Source organism: Cherax quadricarinatus, chromosome 24, assembly GCF_038502225.1.
Source record: "Cherax quadricarinatus isolate ZL_2023a chromosome 24, ASM3850222v1, whole genome shotgun sequence".
NCBI lineage: Eukaryota > Metazoa > Arthropoda > Malacostraca > Decapoda > Parastacidae > Cherax > Cherax quadricarinatus.
In genome coordinates, this window is record NC_091315.1 from 17,077,785 (window position 1) to 17,104,199 (window position 26,415).

The 26,415-nt window shown below is 40.4% G+C and overlaps 2 protein-coding genes across 9 annotated transcripts in view; one reads left to right on the plus strand and one right to left on the minus strand.

The window, feature by feature from the left end:
• LOC128690841 (solute carrier family 35 member G1) overlaps window positions 1-26,415 on the minus strand; it is a 380,509-nt gene that overhangs the window by 82,794 nt on the left and 271,300 nt on the right. The window lies entirely within an intron of this gene.
• Window positions 6,034-26,415, plus strand: part of LOC128690729 (carbohydrate sulfotransferase 3-like) — a 330,456-nt gene continuing 310,074 nt past the window's right edge. Inside the window, exon 1 of the mRNA XM_070088218.1 lies at window positions 6,034-6,236. Within this exon, the coding sequence (XP_069944319.1) occupies window positions 6,061-6,236 (176 nt within the window). The 5' untranslated portion in view covers window positions 6,034-6,060. The remainder of the gene's footprint in view (window positions 6,237-26,415) is intronic.

Consider the following 26,415-nt stretch of genomic DNA (forward strand, 5'->3'; position numbering starts at 1 on the left):
CATGGACATGGGATGTGTTTCAGGGTGTGAGTCACTGAAACATGGACATGGGATGTGTTTCAGGGTGTGAGTCACTGAAACATAGACATGGGATGTGTTTCAGGGTGTGGGAGTCACTGAAACATGGACATGGGATGTGTTTCAGGGTGTGAGTCACTGAAACATGGACATGGGATGTGTTTCAGGGTGTGAGAGTCACTGAAACATGGACATGGGATGTGTGAGAGTCACTGAAACATGGACATGGGATGTATTTCAGGGTGTGAGTCACTGAAACATAGACATGGGATGTGTTTCAGGGTGTGAGAGTCACTGAAACATGGACATGGGATGTGTTTCAGGGTGTGAGTCACTGAAACATGGACATGGGATGTGTTTCAGGGTGTGAGTCACTGAAACATAGACATGGGATGTGTTTCAGGGTGTGGGAGTCACTGAAACATGTACATGGGATGTGTTTCAGGGTGTGAGTCACTGAAACATGGACATGGGATGTGTTTCAGGGTGTGGGAGTCACTGAAACATGGACATGGGATGTGTTTCAGGGTGTGGGAGTCAGTAAAACATTGATATGGGATGTGTTTCAGGGTTTGGAGTCACTGAAATATGTACATGGGATGTGTTTCAGGGTGTGGGAGTCACTGAAACATGGACATGGGATGTGTTTCAGGGTGTTTGAGTCACTGAAACATGGACATGGGATGTGTTTCAGGGTGTGGGAGCCACTGAAACATGGACATGGGATGTGTTTCATGGTGTGGGAGTCAGTAAAACATGGACATGGGTTGTGTTTCAGGGTGTGGGAGTCACTGAAACATGGACATGGGATATGTTTCAGGGTGTGGGAGTCACTGAAACATGGACATGGGATATGTTTCAGGGTGTGGGAGTCACTGAAACATGGACATGGCATATGTTTCAGGGTGTGGGAGTCACTGAAACATGGACATGGGATGTGTTTCAGGGTGTTTGAGTCATGTAACATGGACATGGGATGTGTTTCAGGGTGTGAGTCACTGAAACATGGACATGGGATGTGTTTCAGGGTGTGGGAGTCACTGAAACATGGACATGGGATGTGTTTCAGGGTGTGGGAGTCACTGAAACATGAACATGGGATGTGTTTCAGGATGTGGGAGTCACTGAAACATGGACATGGGATGTGTTTCAGGGTGTGGGAATCACTGAAACATGGACGTGGGATGTGTTTCAGGGTGTGGGAGTCACTGAAACATGGATATGGGATGTGTTTCAGGGTGTGGGAGTCACTGAAACATGGACATGGGATGTGTTTCAGGGTGTGGGAGTCACTGAAACATGGACATGGGATGTGTTTCAGGGTGTGGGAGTCACTGAAACATGGACATGGGATGTGTTTCAGGGTGTGGGAGTCACTGAAACATGGACATGGGATGTGTTTCAGGGTGTGGGAGTCACTGAAACATGGACATGGGATGTGTTTCAGGGTGTGGGAGTCACTGAAACATGGACATGGGATGTGTTTCAGGGTGTGGGAGTCACTGAAACATGGACATGGGATGTGTTTCAGGGTGTGGGAGTCACTGAAACATGGACATGGGATATGTTTCAGGGTGTGGGAGTCACTGAAACATGGACATGGGATATGTTTCAGGGTGTGGGAGTCACTGAAACATGGACATGGGATGTGTTTCAGGGTGTTTGAGTCATGTAACATGGACATGGGATGTGTTTCAGGGTGTGGGAGTCACTGAAACATGGACATGGGATGTGTTTCAGGGTGTGGGAGTCACTGAAACATGGATATGGGATGTGTTTCAGGGTGTGGGAGTCACTGAAACATGGACATGGGATGTGTTTCAGGGTGTGGGAGTCACTGAAACATGAACATGGGATGTGTTTCAGGGTGTGGGAGTCACTGAAACATGGACATGGGATGTGTTTCAGGGTGTGGGAGTCACTGAAACATGGACGTGGGATGTGTTTCAGGGTGTGGGAGTCACTGAAACATGGACATGGGATGTGTTTCAGGGTGTGGGAGTCACTGAAACATGGACGTGGGATGTGTTTCAGGGTGTGGGAGTCACTGAAACATGGACATGGGATGTGTTTCAGGGTGTGGGAGTCACTGAAACATGGACGTGGGATGTGTTTCAGGGTGTGGGAGTCACTGAAACATGGACATGGGATGTGTTTCAGGGTGTGGGAGTCACTGAAACATGGACATGGGATGTGTTTCAGGGTGTGGGAGTCACTGAAACATGGACGTGGGATGTGTTTCAGGGTGTGGGAGTCACTGAAACATGGACATGGGATGTGTTTCAGGGTGTGGGAGTCACTGAAACATGGACGTGGGATGTGTTTCAGGGTGTGGGAGTCACTGAAACATGGACATGGGATGTGTTTCAGGGTGTGGGAGTCACTGAAACATGGACGTGGGATGTGTTTCAGGGTGTGGGAGTCACTGAAACATGGACATGGGATGTGTTTCAGGGTGTGGGAGTCACTGAAACATGGACGTGGGATGTGTTTCAGGGTGTGGGAGTCACTGAAACATGGACATGGGATGTGTTTCAGGGTGTGGGAGTCACTGAAACATGGACATGGGATGTGTTTCAGGGTGTGGGAGTCACTGAAACATGGATATGGGATGTGTTTCAGGGTGTGAGTCACTGAAACATGGACATGGGATGTGTTTCAGGGTGTGGGAGTCACTGAAACATGGACATGGGATGTGTTTCAGGGTGTGGGAGTCAGTGAAACATGGACGTGGGATGTGTTTCAGGGTGTGGGAGTCACTGAAACATGGACATGGGATGTGTTTCAGGGTGTGGGAGTCACTGAAACATGGACATGGGATGTGTTTCAGGGTGTGGGAGTCACTGAAACATGGACATGTTTATATATAAAAGGGTCATAAGAGAGGACCATCTTCAGTTTATATAGATCACGTTTACAAGAGAGAGAATCATGTCTAGTCTATATAGAGGTTCATGAAAGTGACTACCTTTAGTTTATATAGAGACGGTCTATAAGAAAGATGACTACCTCTAGTTTATATAGAGGAGTTTTATAAGTAAGTAAAAGGACACAAGCACAACTAATGTGACATTTTACTGTGGCAACGTTTCGCTCTCCAGGAGCTTTGTCAAACCATTACAAACAATGCAGTGAACATGGAGGGTATATATATATAGGTATAGATTGAGATACAAAGCATAACATAATCGTTGCAGGACTTGTAGAAGTAGTAGTAATAGTAGTTGTAGTAGTAGTAGTGGCAGTAGCAGCTATGTGATGTCAAGGTTTATTGTTTTGATGAGAATTCTTGCTAATACTTTTGAGATGGCGAAGCTGCCTTTATTCTGTTTAATAGTGTTAGAAATAGTGATTAACGATGATTTAAGACATTTATGTCTATGGAAATTGGGTTCTTTAATCACTAGACGGACGTCGTTGAATTTCATCAGGTGGCTACCTGTTGTTTATATAGAGGAGCTTTATAAGTGAGATGACTACTTGTTTATATAGAGGAGCTTTATAAGTGAGATGACTACCTGTTGTTTATACAGAGGAGCTTTATAAGCGAGATGACTACTTGTTGTTTATATAGAGAACCTTTATAAGAGAGATGACTACCTGTTGTTTATATAAAGGAGCTTTATAAGAGACATGACTAACTGTTGTTTATATAGAGGAGCTTTATAAGACATGACTACCTGTTGTTTATATAGAGGAGCTTTATAAGAGAGATGACTACCTGTTATTTATATAGAGGAGCTTTATAAGCGAGATGACTACCTGTTGTTTATATAGAGGAGCTTTATAAGAGACATGACTACCTGTTGTTTATATAGAGGAGCTTTATAAGAGACATGACTAACTGTTGTTTATATAGAGGAGCTTTATAAGAGACATGACTAAATGTTGTTTATATAGAGGAGCTTTATAAGACATGACTACCTGTTGTTTATACAGAGGAGCTTTATAAGAGACATGACTAACTGTTGTTTATATAAAGGAGCTTTATAAGAGACATGACTAACTGTTGTTTATATAGAGGAGCTTTATAAGACATGACTACCTGTTGTTTATACAGAGGAGCTTTATAAGAGAGATGACTACCTGTTGTTTATATAGAGGAGCTTTATAAGAGAGATGACTACCTGTTGTTTATATAGAGGAGCTTTATAAGAGAGATGACTACCTGTTGTTTATATAGAGGAGCTTTATAAGAGAGATTACTAACTGTTGTTTATATAGAGGAGCTTTATAAGAGAGATGACTACCTGTTGTTTATATAGAGGAGCTTTATAAGAGAGATGACTAACTGTTCTTTATATAGAGGAACTTTATAAGAGAGATGACTAACTGTTGTTTATATAGAGGAGCTTTATAAGAGACATGACTACCTGTTGTTTATATAGAGGAGCTTTATAAGACATGACTACCTGTTGTTTATATACTGGAACCTCAGTTTCACTTCTTCCTCGCCCGCATTTCTTTCACATCTTTTTCTTTCCACTCTCATCGCGTTTCTCTTCTCTCATCTCCTCCTCCACTCCTCCATTCTCTTCACTTCCTCGTCAACTCCCTCCCATCTTACTCCCATTTCCTTAATCACTCAACTTTTTTTTTTTCTTCCATCACCCCTGACCTCCCTTTTAACCTTCTCTCCCTCCCTCCCACCCCTTTCCTCCCAACATCTGCGTCCTCCCTCACCCTTTCCCTCCTATCTCCTTCCTCTCTCCATCCCAGCCAACCTCCTTCCCTATATACTTCTTCATGCTTCCCTCCTCCCTCCCTCTCCCTCCCTTCCTCCCAACCTCATACCCTCCCTTCCTCCTCCATCTAGAGATTGCTTGCGGCAACTCGTGGTACACGCGTGCAGTACCACCTCTCACTAGGCAGCCGCACGCGGTCCTTCCCGCACGCACACACCTGTAGCTCCCGCACAGGACGCCAGCCCGCAGCTGTTGTGAAGGACTCCCACACCCACACAGAACGCCCACACCCACACAGAAAAACAGTTTCCGCTCCCGCGCGGTAGAACCAATTCATTTCTGGAGAGAATTTTGTAGCGTCCAGCTCCACCAGTCATCAGAAGACGTAGTAGTGGAGGAGCGAAAGAGCTTCCGCAGTATCAGCAGCAGCTGCAATAACACCAGCGGGACAAAGAGAGGAGTATCTGCGGTGGTAGCACCAGTAGTGGTAGCAGCAGCAGCAGAGACAGCACTAGTGGTGGTAGCAGCAGCAGCAGACAGTACCAGGGGTGGCAGCAGCAACTGACAGCACCAGCGGTGGTAGCAGCAGCAGCAGACAGCACCAGTGGTGGTGGAAGCAGCAGCAGACAGCACCAGTGGTGGTGGTGGAAGCAGCAGCAGACAGCACCAGTGGTGGTGGTGGTAGCAGCAGCAGACAGCACCAGTGGTGGTGGTAGCAGCACCAGACAGCACCAGTTGTGGTGGTGGTGGTGGGAGCAACAGACAGCGCCAGTGGTGGTGGTAGCAGCAGCATACAGCACCAGTGGTGGTGGTGGTAGCAGCAGCAGCAGCAGACAGGCATAAATAAAAGTGCAGCTCTGCTTGTGACTACAGATATTGTACTGCTGTGTTGACTCACACTAACAACCCCTTACCTAACACCGAGTGATCTAGCCAACACCAGGTGACTGAACACCCTGAGTCTGAACATCGAGTGATCTAACCAACACCAGGTGACTGAACACCCTGCGTCTGAACACCGAGTGATCTAGCCAACACCAGGTGACTGAACACCCTGCGTCTGAACACTGAGTGATCTAGCCAAAACCAGGTGACTGAACGCCCTGCGTCTGAACACCGAGTGATCTAGCCAACACCAGGTGACTGACAACTGAGTTGTTGAAAAACCAGTGATTTTATCGGCAGCTGAAAAAAAAAACAGTCCATAAGTGAACACAGTAATCGAGTGAACACTAGGTTTCTAAATATATTTATAAACACACACACACACACACACACACACACACACACACACACACACACACACACACACACACACACACACACACAGTAAACGCTAACCAAACCACGAGCAACGATGTCTAAGTACGAGAAGTTCAGCGATACGGAAGAAAATGGTGGCGGTGGATACGACAACTCCAAGAAGCAACAACAGCTGCAACAGAAGCAGCAGCAGCTGCAGCAGCAGTACGGAGCTACTGCTGCCTCCACAGACGTGGAGGCAGCCTCTGCTGACGTCAACAAGCAAAAGTGGTAAGTACTTACATTAATGTTATGCTCAAGGGGAAGCGATAAACCCGTAAGAGTAATGCCGTGCCTGAGATGATGAGGTTTGATCCGAGGAAGGAGAGGGCAGTCCCAGTTCCTTGCATCATTTTCTGTGTAACTGTTCTGCCACCACCAAGGCTTTGTCTCTGTTGATGCCTTCCTTTCTGATCACACTCTCAAATGTTCCAAACTTGACAACACTCGAGGCTTCCCCTCATCCTTATCCCCTCCTCCTATAGTTATCTGTCCTGTAATTCTTTTTTCCTGCGTTTTTGACCCCACCCTCGTGGGTTACTAGCTCTCCTGTAGTCATGCTTTTCTTCTTAGATTTCTTTTATTACTACTACTACTACTACTACTACTACTACTACTACTACTACTACTACTACTACTACCAGCATTACCTCTACCGCTACTGTCTCCATTTCCTTCTTCCTCTACTCGTTGCCTCGTCTCTGCCCTCCTCTCTTATATATACCGGCTCTCTGACCTTCGTGTGTCAGTGTGACCAGTCAGTGATCAAAGTCGGACCGAAACGTCGTCATAAGCTTCTTCCTCCCATGTGCGGGTTATTTGTGTATTTTTCCAGTCACGGTATTGTGCCTTTGTTCTCTAAGATATCCCCCTTAACATCAAGGGGTGTGTCGACATGTGTCGACATCTACAGGTGTCGACGTCTACAGGTGCGACACGTACAAGTGTCGACGTCTACATATGTCGACGTTTATATGTGTGAACATTCTCTACGGTTTTGAGCTTTTACGAATCATTTTCATCACGTGTTTAAGGTGTATGTTTGCTTAATAAATATATATATATATATATATATATATATATATATATATATATATATATATATATATATATATATATATATATATATATATATATATATATATATATATTATAATACGATTTTCAACTTTTTCAACAGAACAGACGTTTGAAAAAAAAATAGCTGTCTTTAATTCAGAGTAAATAGTTGATATAGGCACGGTATGACTAAAGGCTCTCCCTCCACCCTCCACTCCCTGCAGCTACACAAGCGACATGAAAAGAGAGGGTGATATCCATGATGTACAGAACAACAAAAGTGGATATTTACTACAACCACTACCTCCACCACCACTGCTACTACTATTACTACTAGTACTACTACTATCACTAACTACCCTACTGTCACTACAATTACTACTAAAATTACTAACGCTACTAACACTTATTTTTATGTTTGTTATGAATGGCGTTTTCTAATAACAAGTATACTAATAATGCATAATATTCCGTTTATGCAATTTGATCGAGACGTTTCGCCCACCAGGTAACTGATAGTCCCTCGTGCGCGAAACTATTTCTCAATTAAATATCATAAACTGCATACTATGTCTCATTAACCAACTCATGTTTCCGTCAATACTATGTCCTGGTTGATCCATGGTTGATAGGTTGTGATAAAGGAACTTTCAGTCTGTCGTTAGGGTTCCAGTAACCACAAACAACCTCTGCTTAGCATCTAGCTCCATTCAATATTTGTAAAATGCTTTTCCAGCCTATTTATAAAGGACTGCCAACGTCAGCAGGCAGCCTTTCCCAGCTATCTATAATACCACTGAAAAGTTTCTTTATCCACATGTGTGTTGCGCATCTTACCTCGAAGTTTCTTGCCACTGTTTCGCGTAATTTAATTATTTTGCACTTCAAAGAGTTCTTCGTGTTAAAGTGTCAAATTTGTTTAGTATCTTAAAGGTATGATTCTGATTTAGTCGTAGTCTCTGTGACCTCAGGGAGAACAAGCATAACGATTGAGATGTCTTTCACGAAAACAGTTTCTTAGTGAAGACAGTAGCTCCGTCCTTATTTTTACCCTCTGATGTCCATCTTTATCACATAATTTGGTGATGAGTATTGGACAGCAAATTCCAGGTAAAGTCTGGCTTTAGTCAGTAATTTTTACCTAGTGTTTTGTATTGGAAATTTTTGCCTATGAAAGCTAACATTTTATTTCCTGCTCGCTGCTATGTATTGTTAAGTTAAGGTCATTACCTATGACCACTCCAAGGTCTTTCTCTTCTTTTGTCTAGGCTAGATTGTTTCCAAACATTTTATACTCGTGTGGCATTGTTATATTCAAAATACATTACTTTGCACTTCTCAAACCTGAAACTCATCTTGCACGTCTCTGACCACTGCGCTATTCAGACATAGATAAAAACTCAATTTCGTGCCATCCGCGAATTTTACGACTTTAAATTTAGTCCCGTTTCAACATCAGTCACTAATTTATTTAATCCATACCACTAGCCAGACGCTGATCCACGCCTGAAGTTTGCCTCTTACACCATGCACTAGTATGATAGCTCGGTTTTGACATGTTGAGACACCAGCACAGTATTTACAAAACCTAAACAGACAACTCCTGAGACGTCACGTAGTTCGTCGATTATGTGGGAGGGAAGGAGGAGGGGATGATAATAGCAGGAAGTGTGGGGGTAGAGGGTTGTTCAAAGGTAAAGAAAGTGAAGACGAGAACAGCACAGCAGAGAGAAGCAGCACAGATAAAGGAGAAATACCTTGACAGGAAGGGCGGCTAATAAAAACTGAAATAAGTTGAGCTCTTGTCTGTCTGTCTGCATCTATCTCTCTGTCAGTCTATTTATTTACCTAACGGTCCGTCGTTCGGTGTGACGGACGAAAATGCAAAGGATGAGTTGGGTCTTGGCATTATTTTCTGGGGTGTCGACCCGCGCTGAGGCAACACCTGGAGGTCATGACACTGCTGGAGTTACGTGAGCATCAGAGCCTCCATGTCCTCCTACAGGAGTTCGTATTGTTATTACATTTATGGGGGAGGGGAGCGCTAAACATTTATAAGTCATACTACAACTGGTACACATTAATTAAAAATAAAAATTATCAGATCGGCTCTTAAAGGCGCTACATCAAACTATAAAATCACTAGCAAAATTCACAAAAAAAAAACGCACGTAGATGAAATTTATGGCAATGTTTTGATCTGGAAGGGCAAGACGTCATAGAACTGGCAGTAGATACGAGAGAGCTAACAAGGATCATTAACTTAGTCTATATTAATGGTAATTCTATGTTTCGAGGCTGCGGCAATTTTCCTGTCTAGGAGATTTATGCTGCCTTCAGAGATGGTGGGAAAAATGGCGCTTACTCCCTCGAGGCGTATAAGACCTTGCTAGACTGACCAAATAACCGAGTTTGTCGAGGTTATGATGATCGGATTATCCAGGAGAGTTGGTGAGCCTTCAGGGTCATCAAAGAGTAGTCAAGGTGAACCACGCATGCACACCCCTGCTGCCACCTGCACAGCATTACACCTGTAGTATGTAAGGTCTAAAATGTGGAATTCTCTGACACATTTGCACAGAGTTTTGTGCTGGAGTACAAAGTTCTTAGAGAAAACCAAATCAAGGATCTCCTATACTCGTGACTCATTTAAGAAGTGCGGTATAAGGAAGAAGTCAATATACATACAAAATATGGAAAACTGAGACTAAAGACTTAAAAAACGATGGAAAGTGCTAATAAAGAATTAGAAGAACTTAAAACTACGAATAAAACAAAGTATAATATTAAAACTTCATATACAGAACGAAGCAAAATATCACTGCTACAGAATTAGAACAGGTAAATACTAAGTTAAAACGACAGTTGCAATATTAGAACAAGAAAAAACAAATGATAAATTTTCTACGCTTGTCAAGAGCAAGAAAGAAAAGTATTTTTATTTTTGGCAGCGAAATTGTCGAGAAAGTTGTAGGCAGGTGACTTAGTTATTGGTGCTACACTGTGTTCTTCCCGTGGGCCGTCAGGGTCATCAACACGGTGACTGTTCTTGTACATCGTCAAACTTTACACACACAGCCATTAAGGTCGAAGAACGTGAATGCGCAACATTCCTACTGCTTATTAACGCACCACATTCTTTGCTCGTTAACCCCTGAAATGTTGCCGACAACGAACGGGTGGCGGAACTTGACACAACTTGACAAAAATTATTAAATATGATTCCTTCAAGTGCCTGAAATACACTGTTTCTCTCGAGTAATACAACTCCGGGATGCATTTATTCATTCATGTCAAGCGTTTTGCCAGTGTCTCTTAGAGCGAAAGTAGTGGTGAAGGCTCGATCTCCCGTCCGCTAATACCGAGACATACATACCATCTAGTTTAGCCATCTAGTTTACTATGACCGCAGGAAGCCAGTAAGAACCTCAGTCACAGGAAATGTTAAAAGTTTGGCAAGACAATAAAAGGAAAAACTTTGGGACACGCTCTGTCCGAAGTTCAGATTTACAAACTTTTATTGCAAGCTGTTCCAGTGACGTAAACACAATAGCTGTGCACATAAATGACAACATGGGATAATTAGAAGTCCTGGAAAGAATCAGAAACAATGAATCATAAAGAACTCTAGTCATTACGTAGAGAAAGTTTAATTGTCGGAGGCGCATTCTGGAAATGAACTTTATTTGTTGAGATGTCAAACCCGGAAGGATCGCCCAGAACAATAAAGACTGGAGGCTCGAGCCTCCGTCCGTCAACAGTGAGATAAACAGGCAATCCGAATCCTTTCAATGAGTTTGAAGTTTACTCAGTAAGCAAGTCTTGTGGACTTGTCATCATGCTTCACGATGACGTGGTCTACAAGATTCCAGAGAACATGGCCGACACGATTCCTAATACCATTACAAGTAGAGTTCCATATATCATTCCGAATACGGCTTCAGATAGCTAAGGCTTCCAGACAGAATTACCAAAGGATTAAAGAGTACTAATACTCTCTAGTTAAGTGTTGAGTCGCAATTCTAGTTGTTGCTTTTATAATACACACACACACACACACACACACACACACACACACACACACACACACACACGACAAGCCACAGGAGGGTGGAAATCTTTAGGTCAAGCGCTTTCGCGCTTCTCAGTGCGTCATCAGGAGCTATGCAGTGTTGCAAGGTTGCAACTGAAGGAGTGAGAAGTTTTTTTCTCATAATAGCGCAGAGTGGGCCTGTCGCCTCCTCCTGGCTCTCTAAGAGAGAAAGTACTTGAGCTAAAGATTTCTACCCACCTGTGGCTTGTCTTGTATAGTTAAGATAGCCTGTCTGCGATTGTTTGCACACACACACACACGCACACACACACACACACACACACACACACACAAACACACATACACACACACACACACACATACACACATACACACATACACACATACACACATACACACATACACACACACACACACACACACACATATATATATATATATATATATATATATATATATATATATATATATATATATATATATATATATATATATATATTATAAAACAGGTGATATCGCAATATGCAAAAACAACCACTGTGAAAAAAAAGAATCTAATGATCTATTTATAAGATTTTACCCGAGAGAGTTGTATCAAGCCGGTCCATTGTAGAGAAATATAACTGAATGAAGTTTCATAAACAATATTATTGATTTTAATATGAATATTAGTCCAGGGCTATATAAATTAGATTCATCTACAAATAATAGAATTTGTGAGAAATTTATGCAATACGTGACATGACCCGCATATTTTCACTTGACACGTATCTTAGCCCTCCCAACTGCATCATACTGGGTAGTATGTGAGGTGATATCTCAGCCTTATAAGCCTTCTGCTATTCTATTATTTTTACATATCCTTAATACTGTGAGAAAACACGAAAGGGCTTGGAAGTTCACTATTTTTCACAGTGGATATTTTGCATATATATATATATATATATATATATATATATATATATATATATATATATATATATATATATATATATATATATATATATATATATTACATATGATACAAGAACATTCGAAACCAGTCATAATTATGTCCGGTTTCCCCATTGAGTTACCAACTCTTCAAGACTTCCCAGAGAAAGCCTGGCTGTTAGAAGACGAAGGATCGAGCCTGAAGCACTCCCTTTGTTAACTGACACAAACATGTTAAAAAAAATGTTCAACTCTCCATATAAATATAATACTGTAGGAAAAGAGTAAATATGTTCAAAATTTTCTTACATTCTTTACTAAGTATGTTTCAACGCTTGTCGACTACAAAGTCATTAAAGAATATGTTAAAGAATATGTTAAAGAATTTTAAATCCTAAAACAAGAATTACATTAACCTCTCTGAGCATAAACACGAAGAAAATATACCCCCAGTGTATGTATATTGTACACACCCTCGGTGTATATATATACTGAGATACGCACATTCTGTGTATATACATTGAGAAGCGTACATTCCCAGTGTTCATACAATGAGAGTGTGAATATACAGAGTACATACGAAGGAAGTTGTTCGCGATTTGTTCAGCTGGATAAGATGATCTGTTAGTAACTTTAATGCGTGTTCAATACTAATCCTGTTGTGTGTTCAGATTTTAGCTAATTATGTCCATTTTAATTCAACACTGTAAAGTACTCTTACTGTTGTTTAACACAGTGTAGTGAATTGCTACTGATATTTTAGGCAGTGTAAAGTAATTCCATGGTGCTGTGTAAAGTAATACCACGATACTTTCATAGTTTTATAGTATGTAATATAATACCAGAGCTGTTTTACACTGTGTAAAGTAATCCCAAGATATTCTACACAGTGTAAAGTAATCCCAAGATATTCTACACAGTGTAAAGTAATCCCAAGATATTCTACACAGTGCAATCACACGATATTTTACACTGTGTAAAGTAATCCCACAATATATCACACTGTGTAAAGTAATCCCAAGATATGTTTCGCGCTGCAAAGTAATCCCACGATATTTTACACTGTGTAAATTAATCCCAAGATATTTTACACTGTGTAAAGGAACACCGAGGCTGTTACACAGCGCCTGACGAGCGGTCGTGAGTTAAACATCAGGCTTTTAACAAGTTATCTTTTGGTAATTTCAATCATCAGTAGCAAGTGATCCTGCACCAATTTTGATGATTTCTAAAACACAGAAGCATTACAAAGAATTTGAAGAGCACGCTTGTTGTTATAATTTCAATAATATTTTAATTATTATCATTATTATTATTGTTTTTATTATGTACCGGCCGTTTCTCACTATTTTTAGCTTTATTATTATTATTATTATTATTATTAAGGAAATGTTAAAGTCGTAGGCGTCCTGCAGCGCCTGGGGAATGGGGGAAATTAGCTCTAATTTAAAGAATAGGAAGGTAGCTCAGTTCTTTCGATCAAGAGTCCTTGAGTCCTTCAGTGTATATATATATATATATATATATATATATATATATATATATATATATATATATATATATATATATATATATATATATATATATATATATGTAGGTAGTAGGTTGGTAGACAGCAACCATCCAGGGAGGTACTACCGTCCTGCCAAGTGAGTGTAAAACTGAAGCCTGTAATTGTTTTACACGATGGTAAGATTGCTGGTGTCTTTTTTTATCTGTCTCATACACATGCAAGATTTCAGGTATGTCTTGCTACTTCTACTTACACTTAGGTCACACTACACATACATGTACAAGCACATATATACACACCCTTCTGGGTTTTCTTCTATTTTCTTTCTAGTTCTTATTCTTGTTTATTTCCTCTTATCTCCATGGGGAAGTGGAACAGAATTCTTCCTCCGTAAGCCATGCGTGTTGTAAGAGGCGACTAAAATGCCGGGAGCAAGGGGCTAGTAACCTCTTCTCCTGTATATATTACTTTCGTTTTTCCTTTTGGGCCACCCCGCCTCGGTGGGATACGGCCGGTGTGTTAAAAGAAAGATATATGTATATATATATATATATATATATATATATATATATATATATACATATATATATATATATATATATATATTATAGGTAGTAGGTTGGTAGACAGCAACCACCCAGGGAAGTACTACCGTCCTGCCAGATGACTGTGAAACAAAAACCTGTAACTGTTTTGCATGATGGAAGGATTGCTGGTTTTTCTTTTTCTGTCTCATAAACACGCTAGATAACAGGGATATCTTGCTACTCCTACTTACACTTTGGTCACACTTCACAGACACGCACATGCATATATATATATACATACATCTAGGTTTTTCTCCTTTTTCTAAATAGCTCTTGTTCTTTTTATTTCTTCTATTGTCCATGGGGAAGTGGAAAAGAATCTTTCCTCCGTAAGCCATGCGTGTCGTATGAGGCGACTAAAATGCCGGGAGCAATGGGCTAGTAACCCCTTCTCCTGTATACATTTACTAAAAAAGAGAAGAAGAAAAACTTTATAAAACTGGGTTGTTTAAATGTGCGTGGATGTAGTGCGGATGACAAGAAACAGATGATTGCTGATGTTATGATTGAAAAGAAGTTGGATGTCCTGGCTCTAAGCGAAACAAAGCTGAAGGGGGTAGGAGAGTTTCAGTGGGGGGAAATAAATGGGATTAAATCTGGAGTATCTGAGAGAGTTAGAGCAAAGGAAGGGGTAGCAGTAATGTTAAATGATCAGTTATGGAAGGAGAAAAGAGAATATGAATGTGTAAATTCAAGAATTATGTGGATTAAAGTAAAGGTTGGATGCGAGAAGTGGGTCATAATAAGCGTGTATGCACCTGGAGAAGAGAGGAATGCAGAGGAGAGAGAGAGATTTTGGGAGATGTTAAGTGAATGTATAGGAGCCTTTGAACCAAGTGAGAGAGTAATTGTGGTAGGGGACCTGAATGCTAAAGTGGGAGAAACTTTTAGAGAGGGTGTGGTAGGTAAGTTTGGGGTGCCAGGTGTAAATGATAATGGGAGCCCTTTGATTGAACTTTGTATAGAAAGGGGTTTAGTTATAGGTAATACATATTTTAAGAAAAAGAGGATAAATAAGTATACACGATATGATGTAGGGCGAAATGACAGTAGTTTGTTGGATTATGTATTGGTAGATAAAAGACTGTTGAGTAGACTTCAGGATGTACATGTTTATAGAGGGGCCACAGATATATCAGATCACTTTCTAGTTGTAGCTACACTGAGAGTAAAAGGTAGATGGGATACAAGGAGAATAGAAGCATCAGGGAAGAGAGAGGTGAAGGTTTATAAACTAAAAGAGGAGGCAGTTAGGGTAAGATATAAACAGCTATTGGAGGATAGATGGGCTAATGAGAGCATAGGCAATGGGGTCGAAGAGGTATGGGGTAGGTTTAAAAATGTAGTGTTAGAGTGTTCAGCAGAAGTTTGTGGTTACAAGAAAGTGGGTGCAGGAGGGAAGAGGAGCGATTGGTGGAATGATGATGTAAAGAGAGTAGTAAGGGAGAAAAAGTTAGCATATGAGAAGTTTTTACAATGTAGAAGTGATGCAAGGAGGGAAGAGTATATGGAGAAAAAGAGAGAGGTTAAGAGAGTGGTGAAGCAATGTAAAAAGTGAGCAAATGAGAGAGTGGGTGAGATGTTATCAACAAATTTTGATGAAAATAAGAAAAAGTTTTGGAGTGAGATTAACAAGTTAAGAAAGCCTAGAGAACAAATGGATTTGTCAGTTAAAAATAGGAGAGGAGAGTTATTAAATGGAGAGTTAGAGGTATTGGGAAGATGGAATATTTTGAGGAATTGTTAAATGTTGATGAAGATAGGGAAGCTGTGATTTCGTGTATAGGGCAAGGAGGAATAACATCTTGTAGGAGTGAGGAAGAGCCAGTTGTGAGTGTGGGGGAAGTTCGTGAGGCAGTAGGTAAAATGAAAGGGGGTAAGGCAGCCGGGATTGATGGGATAAAGATAGAAATGTTAAAAGCAGGTGGGGATATAGTTTTGGAGTGGTTGGTGCAATTATTTAATAAATGTATGTAAGAGGGTAAGGTACCTAGGGATTGGCAGAGAGCATGCATAGTTCCTTTGTATAAAGGCAAAGGGGATAAAAGAGAGTGCAAAAATTATAGGGGGATAAGTCTGTTGAGTGTACCTGGTAAAGTGTATGGTAGAGTTATAATTGAAAGAATTAAGAGTAAGACGGAGAATAGAATAGCAGATGAACAAGGAGGCTTTAGGAAAGGTAGGGGGTGTGTGGACCAGGTGTTTACAGTGAAACATATAAGTGAACAGTATTTAGATAAGGCTAAAGAGGTGTTTGTGGCATTTATGGATTTGGAAAAGGCGTATGACAGGGTGGATAGGGGGGCAATGTGGCAGATGTTGCAAGTGTATGGTGTAGGAGGTAGGTTACTGAAAGCAGTGAAGAGTTTTTACGAGGATAGTGAGGCTCAAGTTAGAGTATGTAGGAAAGAGGGAAATTTTTTCCCAGTAAAAGTAGGCCTTAGACAAGGATGTGTGATGTCACCGTGGTTGTTTAATATATTTATAGATGGGGTTGTAAGAGAAGTAAATGCGAGGGTCTTGGCAAGAGGCGTGGAGTTAAAAGATAAAGAATCACACACAAAGTGGGAGTTGTCACAGCTGCTCTTTGCTGATGACACTGTGCTCTTGGGAGATTCTGAAGAGAAGCTGCAGAGATTGGTGGATTAATTTGGTAGGGTGTGCAAAAGAAGAAAATTAAAGGTGAATACAGGAAAGAGTAAGGTTATGAGGATAACAAAAAGATTAGGTGATGAAAGATTGAATATCAGATTGGAGGGAGAGAGTATGGAGGAGGTGAATGTATTCAGATATTTGGGAGTGGACGTGTCAGCGGATGGGTCTATGAAAGATGAGGTGAATCATAGAATTGATGAGGGAAAAAGAGTGAGTGGTGCACTTAGGAGTCTGTGGAGACAAAGAACTTTGTCCTTGGAGGCAAAGAGGGGAATGTATGAGAGTATAGTTTTACCAACGCTCTTATATGGGTGTGAAGCGTGGGTGATGAATGTTGCAGCGAGGAGAAGGCTGGAGGCAGTGGAGATGTCATGTCTGAGGGCAATGTGTGGTGTGAATATAATGCAGAGAATTCGTAGTTTGGAAGTTAGGAGGAGGTGCGGGAGTACCAAAACTGTTGTCCAGAGGGCTGAGGAAGGGTTGTTGAGGTGGTTCGGACATGTAGAGAGAATGGAGCGAAACAGAATGACTTCAAGAGTGTATCAGTCTGTAGTGGAAGGAAGGCGGGGTAGGGGTCGGCCTAGGAAGGGTTGGAGGGAGGGGGTCAAGGAGGTTTTGTGTGCGAGGGGCTTGGACTTCCAGCAGGCATGCGTGAGCGTGTTTGATAGGAGTGAATGGAGACAAATGGTTTTTAATACTTGACGTGCTGTTGGAGTGTGAGCAAAGTAACATTTATGAAGGGGTTCAGGGAAACCGGCAGGCCGGACTTGAGTCCTGGAGATGGGAAGTACAGTGCCTGCACTCTGAAGGAGGGGTGTTAATGTTGCAGTTTAAAAACTGTAGTGTAAAGCACCCTTCTGGCAAGACAGTGATGGAGTGAATGATGGTGAAAGTTTTTCTTTTTCGGGCCACCCTGCCTTGGTGGGAATCGGCCAGTGTGATAATAAAAAAAAAAAAAGTTGTCAGGTCACTTTGTTTAAACCCCGAAAAAACGAATATTTAATATGGTGGTCGATAAATAGGATACTTACAAATTTGCGTTAGCAGGATACGTACAAATTGTTATGCTCATCACTAGTGGTGTTAGAACATGGGGGAGGGAAGCTAGTGCCAAGGCTAGCTAACCTGGCCATGTCTGAACTTAATTTGTGGAGAGAGAGAGAGAGAGAGAGAGAGAGAGAGAGAGAGAGAGAGAGAGAGAGAGAGAGAGAGAGAGAGAGAACAGCAAGACACTGCAATTAGAGTCCAAAGTGTCTCTCCATATAGTACGAGTTTCCTGAGCCACTTTCATGTGCGTGAGAGTCAAGCCTTCCCTCTGGTGTGCCAGAGAAACATCATTATTATTATTATCATTATTTTATTATTATTATTATTATTATTATTATTATTATTATTATTATCATTATTGCTATTATCATTATTATTTTTATCGTTATTATTGCAATTATTATAATTATTTATTACAAATCTAGTCATTTACAACCTCCACCTTTGTATGCAGGTCTCTGAGAACGTGACTTTTTACCCACACGCGCGTGCGTATGTAAGAGTGTGTATGTGAATGTATGTAGGTGTGTGTGTATTGTATTCGTTACAGCTGGTGAATGACTCGGGTATACATAATACAACGTGACATGCGTATAAATGACAGCTGACAACACCAGTAGATAGATAACAGAGGATAGCATGTATGTATGGCGAAGTATAACGTAGTTATAACAAGATAACAGCAGAAACAGAGAGAGAAAGAGAGAGAGAGAGGGAGAGAGAGAGAGAGAGAGATAGAGAGAGAGAGAGAGAGCAGGCGAGTGGTCACGATATTCCCAACCTGGCATGACAAGCGATATTCCTAGCTCTGACACATGACACCACATTCCTGGGATATGACACTCGACACCCTAGCCCTGACACATAACATGTGGCAATGACACACATGCAGTTATGACATATGTCTCCCGTGGCCGTATGCCATGTGGTTGACACATGACATATCGTTATGACACATGACATGCGGTTATGACACATGACATAGTTATAACACATGACACATGGTTATGACACATGACATATGGATATGACAAGTGTCAGCCGTGGTTGTAACACGTCACAACCTGCACAATGATACAGCTGTCTCATTACACCATCATTACACGGTGTGATGACCCTGGCCTTGACACAATACCGGATCAATATACACACACTATACTTATACACATACGCTTCACTCATTATACACAAGCATTATGCTTATACACATATACATTATGCTTATATATATATATATATATATATATATATATATATATATATATATATATATATATATATATATATATATATATATATCCATCATACACATTAATGGATAACTAAAGTATAATGAACATTTGTTAATGCTCAGTAATAACCCACTTGGAGACAGAAACTCAGAAGAAGAATTGGTCTGTATATTTCGATCCCATTCTGGGATCCTCTTCATCTGCTGAAGAGGATCCCAGAAGGGTGTCGAAATATACAGACCAATTAATCTTCGGAGTGATTGTCTTCATGTTAGTTATTACTGAACATACACATAAATCTTATAGTCAGTATACAAATACTCAGCATACTTAATATATAAAGTATGTTCAGTATACATGTATATACATACAAACAGTATAAATTTACGTATACACACACATACAGAACAATCAATATACTCACAATATACTGAATATCCACATACAAAGTATAAGACACATGTGCAATGTTTTGGTATATTTACTGTCGAAACGTTTCGTCTACACAGCAAGCCTATTGGCATAGGCCAGTAGGCTTGCTACAGTTTCTCTCAATTCCTACGTTCTTCTGTTGTCTTCAGGATTTTCCAGGCCTCACTTTTGGTCAAAGACTGGGCCGCGGGGGCGTCGACCCCTGAAACACCCTCCAAGTATACACCCTCCAGGTATATAAGTCTCCGTTCTGATGCTTCAGATTCACATTGTTCCAGACTATAGAGCAGAACTCCTTCCCAAGCTGAGGGACTGACTACCTCAAAACTACTGCTTCGAGGGTGATGGAATGATTTCATCATTTCTACATTTCCATTGCTTCTAGTGTCACCTGTCTATTCAACCGAAGAAGTCGACCGTGTTGGCTAAACAATTCGACAATAAATATACCAGACTACTGCATATGTTTAACTCAAATTCTTGTCAATATTATATACCATTTATAATATTATACGCAATAAGTACAATGAACATGCATATTTACATTGTAATCATCTGGTAATTAATTAAGATATACCTTCAGGGATACTTAATAAGTAACTTTAGCTCTTCTGGAAGTTATATCCTGTGTAAGAGACTCCAGTATCTGCTGGAAGTTATATACTGTGTAAGCAACTTCAGTCCTGCTGGAACTTATACCCTGTATAAGAAACTCCAGTCCTGCTGTAAGTTATATCCTATGTAAGTAACGGGTACAAAATATCCTTGTAATAATATAACGGTAATCATATTAATATAAGCATCAACAGTTGGTAAAACAGTGTTATTAACATCAGGGTCATGACTAGAGTGGTTGGGCAGGTTCATCAGTATGGCAGGCAGGAACAGCAGGCGTGTGGCACCTGCTCTGGTATTTGTTTCACTTGATGCCAGCAACACCGAGTGAAAGAAGAGTCTGTGAATTAAAGTAGGTACCGGTGTAGGTACTAGTGTAGGTACCGATATAGGTACTAGTAGGTACTGTAGGTACCGGTGTATAGTAAAATAAAATCGTAAGAATCTGTGTGACCAAGTCACATGGACGAAGGTTTGAAGATTTGGCTGAAATCTTGAATGGTTCCTAAGGAAAATGGGTAGGAGTGACCCCTCCCCCCAAAGTGAACTAGGATGGCCTTTCCTGGAGCTGGGATCTCTCCGAAGAGCTGGAACGTTCCTCCCAGGAGCTGGGATGTCCCTCCCAGAAGTTGGGATGACCCTCCCAAGAGCTGGGCTGACCCTCCCAGGAGCTGGGGTAACCCTTCCAAAAGTATGCGTTCAATCAGCCAGATGGCAAAATCCAAGATGTCTGCCATAGGTAATAAAGACAATACCTTGACTCTAACGCTTTACACAGCTGTGATTTTTATTCCAAATGTAGGTTTTTCGGATCTTAAAACTGACTTGCTCTCTCTTAAAGGCGTCTCTAATAACTTGTATGAGAATATTTAATACGCATATTATACTGACTTGAACAAATAATGACATCAGGTACTAGCCATGTTCCTCAGATAATACGATACGACACAATTCAGAAGATGCGATACGACATAATAATTCAGATACGATACGATACAATAATTCAGAGGATACGATAAGATACGACATAATAACTCAAAAAATACGATAGACACAGTAACTCAGTTATCCAGATGATAGAATAACTATATGAAAACTTCTAAATGAGTTACGCAGAAATCTCTCTTAGAAAATTATTTTATATAATGCCAAGTTTTGCACATAAAAGTGAAAAGTTACACACAAAATTGAATAACAAGCACAATGAAGAACTTTCACGTAAAAAACCCATACCACCGGTGGTGTTTAAATCCGCGATCAGAGAGTCTCAAAACTCCAGACTCTCTGATCGCGAGTTCAAACCCCACTCGTGGTATGGTTTGTTTGCAAACGTGTCATTACGATTTCGTGAGTCAACTTTCACGTACTTTGCAATCTTACTTGCAAAAAAAAAATGCACTCTGTAGATGAGTTTTATAAGTAATTATTGCACAAAAATGTGTACCAAATAATTAATTTCATTTGGGCATAGAGATAAATGCAGACATAAAGTCACGTTTACCTTTCTAGAAATTTACTGTGATATAAGAAGCAGAAAAAAACAGATATATCCACAATCCTACTATCATCCTCAGTATCCCTGGAAGAATTTAGACTCCACATCCTCTCCTTCCGCATCAATGGAGACAGCCTCGGTTGAAATGAAACCGCTTAAAGATTCATCAAGCTTTGTGTGAGAGACTGGTTGTCACTTTCCTGTAACGCCTTGCGTCTCATGTTCACGTGAGAGACTGGTTGTCACTTTCCTGTAACGCCTTGCGTCTCATGTTCACGTGAGAGACTGGTTGTCACTTTCCTGTAACGCCTTGCGTCTCATGTTCACGTGAGAGACTGGTTTTAACTTTCCTGTAACGCCTTGCGTCTTTTGCTCACGTGGGAAAGGTCGGCTATTCGCCCTCTGATATCTGAGAACAACGTAACTTGGTAACTTGCTCTTTCAGTTTTGAGGCTGTGGGGGGTTCCTGATCGGATTCTAAATGCTGCCTTGCTCTTCATTTTTCTCCACTTTAAATGCTTTGCTTCACCTTAGCTGTTGCTAACTTCATCTTGATAAACCTGTTTGATAGTGAAATTTGTCGTATTTTTATTGTGTTTGAAGGGAGAGGAAACATGGTATTAACTGATTTCAATGTCCGTGGGCCTCTTCAGATTCCATCGTTCTCTCACTCAGTCTTTTCACCTCGGCCAAACAAAACCGTAGCTGAATCAGTCCTAATAAATATATGCAGAAGTATAATTACGTGACATATATTCATCCAGTGAGTAAAGTTAGCTGCAGTCCACAAATAACCTGCACAAGGAAGAGATGAGCTTACGACGATGTTTCGGTCCTACTTGGACCGTTTTTAAAATCACAATAACACAACAGTGTGACTTTGTAAATGGTCCAAGTCGAACCGAAACGTCGTCGTAAGCTTCTCTCTCCTATGTGCTGGTTATTTGTGTATTGCTCCAATCACGGTATTGTACCGTCTTTGTTCTTTGCAGCAGTCGTATTGTATCGCGTTTCCTCTCCATTCCATGAGTGCAACATATACAGCAAGGACACAACACTACAGTGTCTTCTGAACCAAGGACTATAATGTCATTTATAACATTCTAAGTCGTGAATATACGTACAAGAGTAAGATGTCTGCTTCATCATAATAACTCAGTCATATACAATACTTTGTTTCTGGTGTGATAGATGTCTTATTTAAGTTGTAGCTACACGTAAAACCAGAAATGATTTAGCTCTTAACTGTATTATTATTATTATTATTATTATTATTATTATTATTATTATTATTATTATTTAGTTTTTAAGTATTACTGAATTTGGATCATATTCTGTGAATTTTCAATCCTATTTATGAAATCCTTCGATGAAGGCGCTGCATTCGCTCTCTCTCTCTCTCTCTCTCTCTCTCTCTCTCTCTCTCTCTCTCTCTCTCTCTCTCTCTCTCTCTCCATGATCGTTGCTGTAACTTCATGCAGGTGACTAACAAGCACAATCTCCAGAGCTTCAGGATGGCCAGCACAAACAATTGTGAAAATCTTCTCAGCAAGTATTTTCCCCGAGAAGAGAGAGTCGTCACACATCAGCTTGTCCTCAGTGAATGATGTGACCGCCTCCACGAGACTCCCACATAAAATAAAGCAATGTAGTGATTATTTTTATAAGTAATTCAGCTAAATCTAACTTGTCTACTAACTCCGACATTCTCAGGGAACATTATTATTAAATACAGGGAGACACTGGTCAGTGACACGCTGATCCATCATATCAACTACCAGATCCAACATTTTCTCACAGCTTTCTCTGCAAGGGTGATTATTTATATAATAACACTGTTCTCCATTACGTAGGTTCTTTAGTTATTCCTTTTGTCATTGTTAAGATTTAGTGGTTACAGAAGCTCGTTCTGAAGTTTGTGAAGTACTGCATCAAGTAACATTATATTTGAAAACTTCTTGAGTTGGAGAATGAGTGGTCATATTTCTCACGATCAGTATGTGACGTTTCATAATTTTATACTGGCTGAGGGTGAAGCCAGCTGCCCAAACTGAAGAAATTGAAGGATGTGTTGATTAAATCAAAAGGATCACAAAGTCTGTACTGCAGTAGGCTATGTGTCAAACAAATACTTTCTCTAGTTTTAGCCGCGTATTTGAATATTCATTGTGAAACTGAGACAAATTTTCACTTTTATATTGTAATAATGTTACATTCTGACCTTCTTAATCGCACTGACTGCTCTCGTATGGATCAGCAGTATTCTTGACCACTCACTCTTCATCTTCTAGCCTTTAGTCATTGTCATTTCATTCTACATATCAACTGGCAAGCAAGAATAGGGGATTTCCCGTAATTAATTGCTAAAACAACTTCATGTATATATTTTTCTGCATTTACCTCTATAATAATAATAATAATAATAATAATAATAATAATAATATCTTTATTTACTACAAGTACATGTACAAGGCATTACGTAGAATGAAAGGGGGTAAAGCAGCTGGAACTGATGGGATCATGACAGAAATGTTAAAAGCAGGGGGGGATATAGTGTTGGAGTGGTTGGTACTTTTGTTTAATAAATGTATGAAAGAGGGGAAGGTACCTAGGGATTGGCGGAGAGCATGTATAGTCCCTTTATATAAAGAGAAAGGGGACAAAAGAGATTGTAAAAATTATAGAGGAATAAGTTTACTGAGTATACCAGGAAAAGTATACGGTAGGGTTATAATTGAAAGAATTAGAGGTAAGACAGAATGTAGAATTGCGGATGAGCAAGGAGGCTTCAGAGTGGGTAGGGGATGTGTAGATCATGCACGCATGCACGTGTAGATCATGAAGCATATATGTGAACAGTATTTAGATAAAGGTAGGGAAGTTTTTATTGCATTTATGGATTTAGAAAAGGCATATGATAGAGTGGATAGAGGAGCAATGTGGCAGATGTTGCAAGTATATGGAACAGGTGGTAAGTTACTAAATGCTGTAAAGAGCTTTTATGAGGATAGTGAGGCTCAGGTTAGAGCGTGTAGAAGAGAGGGAGAATACTTCCCGGTAAAAGTAGGTCTTAGACAGGGATGTGTAATGTCACCATGGTTGTTTAATATATTTATAGATGGGGTTGTAAAAGAAGTAAATGCTAGGGTGTTCGGGAGAGGGGTGGGATTAAATTATGGGGAATCAAATTCAAAATGGGAATTGACACAGTTACTTTTTGCTGATGATACTGTGCTTATGGGAGATTCTAAAGAAAAATTGCAAAGGTTAGTGGATGAGTTTGAGAATGTGTGTAAAGGTAGAAAGTTGAAAGTGAACATAGAAAAGAGTAAGGTGATGAGGGTATCAAATGATTTATATAAAGAAAAATTGGATATCAAACTGGGGAGGAGGAGTATGGAAGAAGTGAATGTTTTCAGATACTTGAGAGTTGACGTGTCGGCGGATGGATTTATGAAGGATGAGGTTAATCATAGAATTGATGAGGGAAAAAAGGTGAGTGGTGCGTTGAGGTATATATGGAGTCAAAAAACGTTATCTGTGGAGGCAAAGAAAGGAATGTATGAAAGTATAGTAGTACCAACACTCTTATATGGATGTGAAGCTTGGGTGATAAATGCAGCAGCGAGGAGACGGTTGGAGGCAGTGGAGATGTCCTGTCTAAAGACAATGTGTGGTGTAAATATTATGCAGAAAATTCGGAGTGTGGAAATTAGTAGAAGGTGTGGAGTTAATAAAAGCATTAGTCAGAGGGCAGAAGAGGGGTTGTTGAGGTGGTTTGGTCATTTAGAGAGAATGGATCAAAGTAGAATGACATGGAAAGCATATAAATCTATAGGGGAAGGAAGGAGGGGTAGGGGTCGTCCTCGAAAGGGTTGGAAAGAGGGAGTAAAGGAGGTTTTGTGGGCGAGGGGCTTGGACTTCCAGCAAGCGTGCATGAGCGTGTTAGATAGGAGTGAATGGAGACAAATGATACGTGGGACCTGACGATCTGTTGGAGTGTGAGCAGGGTAATATTTAGTGAAGGGATTCAGGGAAACCGGTTATTTTCATATAGTCGAACTTGAGTCCTGGAAATGGGAAGTACAATCCCTGCACTTTAAAGGAGGGGTTTGGGATATTGGCAGTTTGGAGGGATATGTTGTGTATCTTTATATGTGTATGCTTCTAAACTGTTGTATTCTGAGCACCTCTGCAAAAACAGTGATAATGTGTGAGTGTGGTGAAAGTGTTGAATGATGATGAAAGTATTTTCTTTTTGGGGATTTTGTTTCTTTTTTGGGTCACCCTGCCTCGGTGGGAGACGACCAACTTGTTGAAAAAAAAAACATGTACAAAGTATACAGTCCTAGCTGACATCAATGACACTACTATACAGAAAGCCACTTGTTATGCTGAGCATTTCGGGCAAATTTGGTCAGTGTCCCAGGATGCGACCCACACCAGTCGACTAACACCCAGGTACCTATTTTACTAATGGGTGAACATAGACAACAGGTGTAAAGAAACACGCCCAATGTTTCTCACCGTGTGAAGGGAGAGCTTTAGCCACCAGGCCACAATACTGAGCCACAATTCAAACACTTTCCATAATTCTTGTTGCCAAATACATGCAGCCATAGTAAAATCATTCTCGTATAAGCCTTGAAATTATCCAAATTTTGAGTTATCAATGGATGTGTGTTTATTAGGTGTATCTGAGATAAATTCGTGAAAGTCAGCCATGGTGTAACAGTAGAGCTTAAGCTTTCCAGCGAATTTTTTAGAATATTTGGTTTCCGTTGCAAC